The 11,916-nt window shown below is 41.3% G+C and overlaps 1 protein-coding gene across 4 annotated transcripts in view; it reads left to right on the top strand.

Moving 5' to 3' along the window:
• Positions 1-722: 722 nt before the first annotated feature.
• The window catches only part of dachd (dachshund d), an 87,951-nt gene continuing 76,757 nt past the window's right edge, over positions 723-11,916 (top strand). Inside the window, exon 1 of one of the 4 annotated variants that reach the window (XM_044017305.1) lies at positions 723-1,594. In XM_044017305.1, coding sequence (XP_043873240.1) covers positions 1,038-1,594 — 557 coding nt within the window. In that variant the 5' untranslated portion in view covers positions 723-1,037. The remainder of the gene's footprint in view (positions 1,595-11,916) is intronic. The other 3 variants (XM_044017321.1, XM_044017297.1, XM_044017313.1) reach the window with 3 other exon arrangements.

Below are 11,916 nucleotides of genomic sequence, written 5' to 3'. Positions count from 1 at the left end.
AGATCACAAGTTTGCTAAGTAATGCACTTAATCTTTACTTAAATATAAACACTTTGTACAATACAAAGTCTGTGTTTTGTTTAGTTTTTAAACTTCCATCTCTCACATGGAACAACTATTGCCTTGTGTTATGCCGTCACTTTATACAAAAAGCCGTAGCCACTTTGGCTGTGTCAATACAACAACCAGAGAAGACTTACTGAAAGAAACATTTTTTCCTCTCACTGATAGAACGTACCTTGAACAGTGACTCATTATACAGCAGGGTCAGAGTATATGACATGAGAATTAAAGTTATAAAAACATTTTGAACAGTAATAAGGCCTGGGTGAAAACAAATGACAAGTTTGAAAAAAAAAAACAAAAAAAAAACAACAACATCCAAAAACGTACAAAGAGTCGTTGGTTGCTTTATGTTGCCTTAAAGTGCAAAGATTGTTCTGAACATTTTGGAGTTCGTAGGGAAAAGCTGTGGTGCAGTGGATTTGCATATCTGCTGTGGGACAGCAGGTGTAACCTGCATGGATGTGGAAGTGGAGTTAGGAGCATAAGCAACAAAACAAACAAACTACCATCTGAATTTCAGAGGTGTGTTTGACCAAAAACACCTCACGTGCGTGTTAGTTCAACGGTCATACCCGGATCCCGAAACAATGCAACGTCTTTCCAGACGTTTCATTTCAGCAGTAGCCAGCAGCAGCAGCAGCCAGTGTATCTGTTCTTCAAAAGGCTTTCGCTGTCCCCTAGCTCCTCCCTCTCTGTACCGTGTGACAACAACAACTCATCCACAGAGCGGAGCTGCACTTTTCAGCTCATTTTCCTCCTGTCATTCCTCCTCCTATCTTTGATCATTGTCCCGCCGCTCAGCCCCCCCAAACCCTCACCCAGCACGCCCTTTTTTCGGCACAGCTCTTTTTACTTCCAAACTTATCTGAGGAGCTAAACTCTGGTGGATTCTTTCATTTCGGGGGTGTCTCGGCAGGCTGGGTTTTCTACTTTGAACTTCGGCTACTCTCTTTCCCCTCCTGTAGGTGACCATGGCCGTACCGGCTGCTCTGATCCCACCAACTCCTCTGGTCCAACCGCCACCGATCTCGACTTCCTCCGCAACCACGTCCCCGCCGTCGACAACTTCATCGCCATCTCCATCCCTGGCTCCTCCATCCGGACCCGGACAGAACCTGTTCAGATCAGAGCTGCTCGCCACCAGCAGCCCGGGCATCCCGAACCCGAACGCGGCTCTTCCACCCGGCAAACCCGTGTACTCGACCCCGTCGCCAGTTGAGAACATACCGCAAAACAATGAGTGCAGGATGGTCGAGTTGCGCGGTGCCAAAGTAGCCTCTTTCACCGTGGACGGCTGCGAGCTCATCTGCCTTCCTCAGGCTTTCGACCTGTTCCTGAAGCACCTGGTCGGCGGACTGCACACCGTTTACACCAAGCTGAAGAGACTAGAGATCACGCCGGTGGTGTGCAACGTGGAGCAGGTCCGCATCCTCAGAGGGCTCGGCGCCATCCAGCCAGGGGTGAACCGCTGCAAACTCATCTCCAGAAAAGACTTCGAGACGCTGTACAACGACTGCACCAACGCGAGGTGAGTGGAGAGCTGTATTTGGCTTAGATGTCGTTAACCGAGAGCCGCGCGTAAAAGCGCAGCAGCAAGGAAGGGGGAGACAGTTTCCCCTGCTTGAAACAAGTGCTTCAAGCGACACGATTAACCTAATCAGTCGAAATTTGTAATCGATTGTTACAGTATGAATGTGCATAACTTCATCCAGACACACCGTGTGTGTGTGTGTGTGTGTGTGCGTGCGAGAGAGAGAGCTGGTGCGTCTCTGTCGGAGGGAGACGCGCGCGCAGGATCAGTGAAAAAGTTTCGTGAAAGTTTTCAACACGTGCAGGGCAAAGCTTAGCCCATGATGGATAGCCTGTCTGTCTCTGAACAAATGAATCGATAATGTAGGCTACACCTCTGCTGAGTTTCACAATGCTGTTGAACAAACTTGAGGTGTGTGAGGTGGTAGACCTGCTGCCACTGCAAAGACAATTTTAGAAACAGCAGCCTTGTCATTTTTTTATGAGCCACACTTACGTCAGTGTCACTGATTTTAAGGCAAATTTATTTTTAAATAACTGAAATTAAACTGTAATCTGCCCACTATTTAAATATTTTAATAGCGACAATACCAAATTGTCAAAATTAGATGACAGGTAATATTTTGTATTTATTATATTAATATTACATTTCTTAAAAGTTATAATGGAAGACTTTTTTTCACAGAAAATATTAAGATCATATTTTTTTATGAACACACTCAAGTGTGTGCCTTTAACCAACAGCTTTCATTTCCTGACCTGGATGAGCAACAGCACATGTGTAAATCAGTGCATAATCATGAATCAAATATTTTGAGCTTTATATCATTTAATGGAATGATTTACATGGGGATCAATATTTGATTAAAAGCTATTTTTTACTGTTCTGCTTCTCCTTGCTTTGATATATCACCTAGTCTCTGAGGATGGTTCAGCCTGGTCAAATTTACCATCTCACCTGTCACTATGATTGATTCCATATTGATCTTTTAGCCAGAAATGAGCTGGAAATGCAAATTTGATGGAAAGGCTCACATCAGTTTGGAATAACAATCAACACACAGGGACACTTTGAGTCACAGGTTAAAAGCATGTGTTCTTTAAAAAACAAAAAAAACAAAACTATCTGAGATTAAACTTGGTTCTGACTTTTAGATGCAGCGTTACATTATGTACACATACAGCAACACGTTTGCTGATTATTTTGCGTTAATACAATTTTATCCCAAAATTTGGTCAAAATATGCTAAATGATTTAATTAATTCCCAATATATTTTCGCATGTCGTTTATTAATTTATTTTCATGCTTATGATTTAAGCTACATTCCAGTAGCATTCGTCTGGACAGTTCACTTTTTTTGCTTATAAGCACCATGTGCATAGATAGACACATATTGTATGGTGATGCTCCTCTGAAGCCTGATGTGGGGCTTCAGGTGACAAAGTATGTTGTTGAACTCTCCGGGTTGTCAATGGGGGATGGCCAGCTATGGGGTTAAAGGATAATGCAGTGCCTCGCGTCGCTTTAATGACGCTAAAGTGCTGGGCTATTACGGGCACATGGACAGGACTGTAATTGTCTCTGAAAGCAGCCAGGTTCTCCTGGTGCTGGGCTGAAATCAATCACTCAGACCTGGCCTGCTTGCCTGCCTGCCCCATTTGGAGAATTACATCATGGAACAGTGAGGCATCCGCTGGATAAAAGGCTTCTGTTACTTAGAATAAGTTGATTTTATTTGCTGGGATGTGTGCTTTGCTCTGTCTGCCGTTGAATTGCCGCTGACAAAATGATCAGAGTGAGTATAGAGGACACAGGTTCGCCTGCAGGTGAAAAACGAGTTACCTCTCCAAAGCCAGCGCTCCGTTTTGTACTGACTTACTGTGAGATAACGAGTATCACCGGAGAGTCCGACGGTTAACCTGCTTGGGTTTCACAAAAACAGTCTGCTGTCTGAGATAGTTTAGTTTTCACCACAGTGTCACCGCTCTTTTTACACAGTGGCAGAGTCGTAACAATGAGGTGGATAATACTCCTGTACAATGGGTCTTACTATTTCACATGCTGGATTTTTTTTTCACTCACACCATCTATTGTGATAAAGCAGCACAACTCTCATTTTGCACACAGTGTGAATGTGAAAAGCATCACAGTGCTCAGCCGCTCCTCGCTGGTTTTGCTTTTCATATGGACGCAAACAACCTGCAACCAAATTGTGCCCATTTTAGCATTAATTTTATACAATAATTTCTCAGAACTGTAGTGGGAATAAAAATGTACAAAGACAAAATGCTTAAGTTGCCTGCATTTTAAGAATTAGTGCTGTTTATTTAAATGAAAAAATTACTATATATTTTCTTATCTTGACCCCCTCATTTTCATATAAGTACTCTTGTGCCACATTAGCAGTGTAGGCTCTTGCTCCCGTGCTGACCCAGGTACAGTAATCTCCCCTACATTATGACTCTGGCCCTCCAGGAGCCCTCTGTTCCTGCTACTTGTTTTCCTTTTCATTTTCCCTGCGGTGGGATGGAAAAGGTTCTTATTGCTGGGTGACACTTGAACTCTCTGAAAGGTTATTATAACACGGGGGGGCGGGGGGTGGCGGTGCAGAGATATCGCATATCTCTCATTGGTCTGCTTTGTGGAGGCAGGCTATCCGATGCTGGGGCGCAGAAATACAGCAGTTAATTGACAATCATTGTCTACCCCTGAAGGTTAACCACACGCCCCAGACAATGTCCCACCACTGGGAATGGGACGGCTTTTCACTTACATGCCCTTCTTAAATAGATTTTCCCTGGCGCTGCTCAGTCAAACAGATCTGACTCTGAAATGTTACAAGTGACAGGTCACAGTGAAAAGAGTTTTTCTTTAATAAATATATCTAATTGATACTGATATGACAGCAAGTGTTATGAGAGCTATCACCTCTCTTGTTCTTACTTCAAGAGTGTTTATGCCTAAACACACATATTTGCAAATGACGGTAATTGTTTTGTTTAGCGCTCAGTGTGAGCTGCCACCGAGGGTGCCAGCTTGTCTCTCTCTCCCTCTCCCTCCTCTCCTCTCCTCGGCTGAGCTCTCTTATAATATATTTGTTTTCTACAAGGCACGGATGTGTTTACAGGTACTCAGGGGAGATTTCTGGATTCCATTCAAATCATTCCCAGTCAGAGTGGGTGCTAAGATACCCGTCACCCAGCAACCACATCCAAGAGGGAGCTTGGGCGATAATAACTTCAAAAACAGAGTGACAGATGCCTGATTAGAGAGAGGGAAAGGCAGAGAAAGCAGAGGGAGAGATATATATAATGGCATACAAAGCTGTTTAAAATCCAAATCTATTCAAGTTCTTTCTCGAAAGTCAAATTGGACCCCATATTATGTGTTGTTTCTTTATGACACACAAAAAACATTATTTAAAGTTGTTTTGTTTTTTTTACACTTTTAATCCTTCAGTGGGGCTCTGCTGAATTTGATTAGGTACAGTACATGTGCTCAAGTCAACTGTGCAGTTGGCAGATGGCAGCAAGGTGTTTTTTGTTTTCTGCAAACAAATAGTCTCCTTGAAAATCAGAATTGCTTTATTGACTTGATATTCACTCAGCTGGAACTACTGCAAATTAAAACATATTTTCAAAGTAAATAAAAAAAAAAAGTGACAATGTAGATCAGTTGTAAAAAAAGAAAGAAAGAAGAATTATCATTTATTTTCCTTAAGACTTTTAGAATCATATTTTGTAGCTGACAATAAAGCTGAGCCCAGACTCATGAAGCTGCAGATTTCACTTGTTAAAGAGGCTTTGTGTGACACTGTCTAATGTCATTTGTGGATTTAGAGGCTATTTGCATGGCAAAGAGGCCTGTATTGTTAATTTGCCTGTCGGATGCATTAGTTGCCCATGCTCCTACCTTATTTGCATGCCTTTACTGGATCGACAACAGCAATTGAATTACCAATTAATTCTTCTACCAAAATGAAAAAATCAACAGCAGGTCTTTCCACACTGATCATGTATATTGAAATGACCTATTTTTCCCTCACCATAGAGGGGTATTAGCTTTGATTTTTTTTTCTTTGTCTTTTTAAACAGACGTCCGACTAAAGCTGTTTAAAATATATCTGTCAATATGACTTATCCAGCATATTAAACTACATTTGTTAACACTGATTTTACCTGATGATTTTACACTTGAGACTGATTGCCTGGCAGAGCAGCAATAGATTTTGGGTCACTTTGATTTCTGCTCTCCTCTTTCCTCAGCCAGAGCTCTGCCGCTTGTCTTTACTCACAGGCTCCTTCACATTACAGCACATTTAGGGAGCACAGCAAAAGTCACTGACGCTCATAGCAGGATGTTAAATGCTACTGACAGAAGTTAGAGGGAGCAGATGAGATTTCCTGATTGTAGAAGGAATGCAAGCCCGTGCCTCGCTCTGTCTAATATGGTCACATAGAGAAATTGATTTTCTTCAGAAATTAATTAATTTTTCATATAGCCCAAAGCTGGAGTTTAAAAAAAGAGTGCACACTTGCTGGTTTCCTATATTCCCCCTTTTTTAAAGAATTATTGCCTAATCATATTAATACTTTTGCCCCAAGGATGAAAAGATAATTGTACAAATGCATTTGGAAATATGTATCACTGAGTATTTATGATTAAATTATGCAAATAACTCAGCTCCCATCCTTCGTGGGCCCAGATTGTCTAATTAGGATTGATATGGCGAATAGATGTTGGGGAATCTGAATACAAGCATGTCCAACGAGCAGAAAATTGAAAATGACAAGGCTGGAATCCTTAAAAAGTGTGTAGGGTTTTTTTTTCTCCTTCCCTTTCTGTCTAATTCGGCGTAGCTGTATCAGGAGTTAATTTTCCCTGGCTTCATTTCTTGTCTGAGCTGACAGGAAAAGGAATCCATCAGGGAAGCAATCTCAGATGGGATTCCACAAATTTCCTTCACTTGTTTTTTTGTCTCCCTCTTCATTTTCGTGAGGGCTATCAGGGATGAATCTTCTCCTGAGTAAACATGCAGATGTTATTTCTCCAGTGTCAATGTTTTTGGAGCTCTCTACTCAATACAAAGGACTCCTCCTCAATAATTGAAGTATATTAAGAAAGGAATGTCATGCAACAAAAAGCCCTTTGTACTTTTGGAATTTCAGTGAAGGAGCTCACCTCACGGTACAACCCTTTTTTTTTTTTTTATTAAATGCACTGAATGTTAGAAAGACTATTTTCACATATGCACATGTTCATATAAATATGATATTAAATAATCTAAAAAACACCCTGTGTCAGGTTTAGTCAGAGTGTTTTAAATGGCAGATGATTGCAGTGTAGAAAAATTCAGATGATCACAATAATGAAATTGATTTTAAGATTTCTTTCATTGACATGTTTTAATAAAGCCCACACTGAAAATGTACCATGTCAAATTGTAGTCAAACAGGGGCAGTCGGGCAGATAGACACACAGTACACTGTCACCAGTTTGAGCTAATAGTTAAATGTAATTTAACAACAGCCGTGTTGCTGGGCTCAGTGGTACATTACAGAAAAGAAACCAGGGAGGAAATGACATCGGTTTTCACTCTCTCTTCTTCTGTTGTTAGCCTCAGATGAATGGCACAGCACAGGAACAACTCCAGTGCCTCCAAACAGTATCTATTAAAGGGCTGATTGTTATCTAATCTTTACCTGACGCTAGCTGGAAAAGCCCTGAAGCTAATGACACTTGAGACTTGCAGCATATTCTGTGGTGGTACAAAGCAGCTGTTCAGTCAATACCTTCTGATGAAAAACTAAGAAAATGGCCCCACAGCTATTTATGTGAAGTCTGAATTCGCTATAAGACACCAGAAACACCTTTTTTCAGCCAGTTTGTAGCACTGAATCATAACAATGTGTGTAAAGTGAGCTTCTGTTGAGCCAGCAGTCTAGACGCGGATATGCTCTTGTTTTTAATTCGGGCAACACAGAGCAATGAATCCAAATTGAATAAACAGTATAAGTGTAACTTAAACTAAATCAGCATTAGTGACTAATTATGTGACGCCAAAGTGAATGTCTTGATTTTGAGATCTGAGATGTGTGTGCTCTGATATTGATAGCAGCCACATATGGCACTTTACCAAGACAGACTTTTCTCTTATTACGTTTATAGGTCATATCATGATGAGTCGTTCTGGCAGTGCTGATCAGCAGATTGTTCCAGATCTGTCCTTCAAATTATGAAAAAAAAACCCGCAATAAATCTGCTTAATCCTAAGGCTAATAACTATGGAAAATTAAGGAAAGAAATAATCAGGTCACCCCTTTTTATAATCATTTAACATTACTCCCATATTTAAATGACAAATACCAAAAAATCCCAGTCTTAAAATATGATTTGTACAGTAGTTAAATCTTCAGTAATTCAGCTTGTTTGGTGTACTGTAAAATGACAAGGTCTGCAATTCCAGCTTTTGTCCATAGAGATAGATTGCCACACCCAGAGCTGCTTCCTGTCGGCGTGGTACACCTGTAGAGGTTATGAGTGGGGTATCAATATCACCAGGTCAACACATTTTCATCTAACACTGACATCTCTCTCTGCCTTTCATGCTGTCTCTCTGCTTCTATCTCTCTCGCTCTAAGCCAAGTGAGAATATCAGTGGGAGTCTTTATTGGTTGCAGCTCTTGGGTTTCTCTCCTCGTAGACTCAAATGTCACCGTCTCCCTGATGTTTCTTTAAAATCGCCTGTGCCACCACTTGCTGTGGCGCCCGGCTATTATTACCCTCCTCTTAAAGAGTGACAGTTGGGTCCTCAGAGATGTGACACAAACCTCTGTGGATGGAGCTGCGGTGCTGTGTCAAGTCGATGCTTCCAGCCAATCAGATAGCACGAAGCAGACCTCGCTGCACCTTTTATGCTATGAGGTTAGCGCGGAAGTCAGTGTAGTGTGCAGTGTCCACTTCTGTTTCACAGTTTTAAATGAATGCTGGTTGCCTCTTCTTAAAGAACCCATACATCATGTTGTCAAATCACTTTAACTGTGATTGTCAGACTGTGATGTGCATGTCCTAACGCCTTGAAAATAATACGTTCTAACAGTTATGTTGTATATAACACGAATGCGGAATACACAGGTTTCATGGAAACAAGCACAGTTATGACAATAAAGCAGCCCTTCACATTAGGAGCGCGCAAGTGTTTGCATGTGTGCATGTGTGACTTCGATGATCAGTGAGAAAAAGAGTTTGTGAGTGTGAGAGAGAGAAGGAGAGGGAGAGTGTCACAGAGAGAGACTAAGAGAGAGAGAGAAAGAGAGAGCGAGAGGGGCTCTCGCACAACTTCACATGTGAATGGTCTTGTGTGAAAAGGAGGATGAATTGAGTCAAGCTGACATAGCATGCCAATAAGCTTTGTCTCATTTCCAATGCCGTATTCATTTGTGCCACAGAGAGATTTATTGCATGATTGACAATTATGAGAGGGTGACCTAGTTCTTTGTGATGGAACAAAAATGGTTTTCATCAGTTGCCTTTGCTGTCTTTTGCATTGTGTGAGTGTATGTGACGGTCCCTGGTAAAGAAAGGGGATCTTTTTTTTTTTCTTTTTCTTTTTTTTTTTTACTCCATCCAACTATTGAAACTCATGCGTTTTTCTAGTAATGGCTTCATATATTTTGCATAGAATCACATCATCCACTGTGTCTGTTCCACAGCAGAAAAAAAAATGAATTTCTTACCCCATTAAGCAACGTGAGCTGTCCAAATGGATCACGTTAAAGAGACATTTTTACGAATACCCTTCAATCTCCAACTTTGCTGTGGAAATAAAAAGAAGTAATTTTGATATCTGTATGTATATGTATATATATATGTATGTATATATATATATATATATATATATATATATATATATAGCACTACTGTTTTATCAGCTCGATCATTGCCATTACTTGACAAGACTCAACTCATCCTTTTAACGTTGTGACATTCAGCAAAGGGCTTCATTAGCCCCGTACATTTCCTGATGCCTTCATTCCTTTATGGTTCATTCTACCTGTGTATTGTGTGTGTGTTTGTCAGTGTGTGTGTGAGTGAGTGTGTGAGAGAGCGAGAGAGAGAGACTGTGTGCGTCCAGTCAAGCTTAGATTACTACGACTGTGAGGAGGAAGTCTCTGCTCCTCCTGGGACTCCTGCTTGACTGGCCCCACAAATGATACAAGCCAGGGTTTAGTTGGGAGTTAATATCCTGCAAAATTGTCCTGCACAGCCTCGGCAGAATGTGGATGATTAAATGACACAAGCATATCAAAAACATTTTTCTCAGACTAGTGGCTGTTAAGTGTCGCGCTGGTGCAGCCCGTCTCCCAAGGTTACCATTAAAAAGAAAGCAATATTCAGTGGGAAGTGGGTGTCATTGAGCTTGGATTGTATGTGTGTGTGTGTACCTGTATGTGTGTGCATGCTTTGAATGTTTTGTATAACACCTTGTTTGAGTGGTAATAATATTTCAATAGGATTTCAGGGTCTCATTGAGAGGTTTGGTAGAAGGTTGAGAGGACATATGCTAATTGTGCTTGAGAAGGCTGGTCTCTCTCAGAAACATATCCCACTAGACTTTTCCTTGTACACTGGATGACTTCCCCAGTGACAAAAAAAGCTTGAGGCTCCAAAGCGATTCATTTTATCCTTTCTTTTTCAAAGGATGCGATGCTTTGTTTTAACCTCCGCAGGAAAGGAGATGAAAGGCAGTGTAATAAAGCCAAAAGGTCTTTCTGTAGTTATCAAATGGCCTTTCACTCCTGACCTTTAAGAAGCCACAGTAGGAACTGGAGACAATGCTAGAAATACAGATCAGATTTCAGACATCAAACACGTCTGTGTATAGTTTACTTGCATGGAGAAGGAAAAAAAAACCCAAAACCTTTTGCAGCCCATCGCCATCGTTTGAAAATAGAATAGTAAAACAAAAACAGAATTCTGAGGTGTGCCTTTATTTCATATTATACCTAATCTATACTACTTACAGCCTTGGGATCGTTCTGATTTATGCTGCCCACCAAAAGGTTTTGCTATGGATCTGAATAAGAAAGACCAAACCAACAGATGAAATGGATTTATGAGATGTCAAGTTCACTGTACTTCGATTAAAAGTACTTGGTTAACCCATTGAGTATAAGGCACCCTCTAAAATATCCTTCTTATACCTGAGCAATGCTTAAAAACTGCCTCCTAATACCTGAGGGTGTACTTAAAAAAAGACATGGACCAGACAAAGTATGAAATAGAAACCTGTGGCGTTTTAAAATAAATAAATAAATACATCTTTTTTTAAAGCTATTGATTAGCATCAGAGCAAAGGCAGGGATTTACAATAAAAGCCCAACTTGTAACCTCTGAAATGGTGTTTTACGTTTCTATTTGCTTCAAAAGGCTGAGAAATAAAGGTTTTAGTGAGTCTGTAACAGTGTAACATTGTCGGGCAGGTCAATCTTTACCTCTGCCTTGCAGTGATACTATTCTAACTCTCTGAATCCCACTCGTCTCTCATCCGTTAGCTGGCTAACGGCACTGCAGTCAAGCCAGTGTCTCAAATCAATTAATTGAAAACTTTTTTCTGCTGCCAAAAAACAAAATAATTCCATTTCTCATAATTGTATGAGAATGTCATATCTGGCTCAGAGAGGTGAAGCATGCAGACATTACATCCGGTCTTAAAGACTGACACAGGCTTATATTGCTCATCCGCTCTTGGGTTCATGTAAAGTTTTTGAGCTGGACTGCACTCTCAAGCCTTAAAGCCACAGTTTACACTTCTTGCATTATTATGTCTTCTGTGGCACAATTTACAGTTAATGGTTATACAGTATGTGTGACGTGGGGGGTTCAGGACTAGGTTGTTCAAAATGACAAGCTGCTGCACTGTCATGACAGGCCTACAATACCCAGCAGCTGATTTTTTCTGTCACATCCACGAACTGGCTGAAGACCAAGACAGCTAATAATGCTCTTAGATGTAGAACATTATCAGGATGCATGATGGCACCCAGCATTCTTGTCATTCTCCAGATTCTACAGAGCAGCACTTGCACTCTGTGCGTGGAGTGTTGGTGCCTGTGGCCCCCGAAGGGCTCGGTGTGAGAGGCCCAGTCGGGGCCTGCTGGGCCCGGCCTGTTGACAGTTCCTTGGCACTGTTGTCTCAGCAGGAAGACATCAGTTGGAGCAACACAGAGTCTGTGAATGAAGGCCGTCTGGTCAGCAGAAAGAAAGAAGTTGCAGAAGATTAGGCTTCACCCACGGGTCATTGTGTTCCCAGCGCAGG

Source organism: Solea senegalensis, linkage group LG2 (genome assembly GCF_019176455.1).
Source record: "Solea senegalensis isolate Sse05_10M linkage group LG2, IFAPA_SoseM_1, whole genome shotgun sequence".
Taxonomy (NCBI): domain Eukaryota; kingdom Metazoa; phylum Chordata; class Actinopteri; order Pleuronectiformes; family Soleidae; genus Solea; species Solea senegalensis.
Note: the sequence above shows the minus strand (reverse complement) of the source record. Positions and strands in the feature narration are given on the sequence as shown.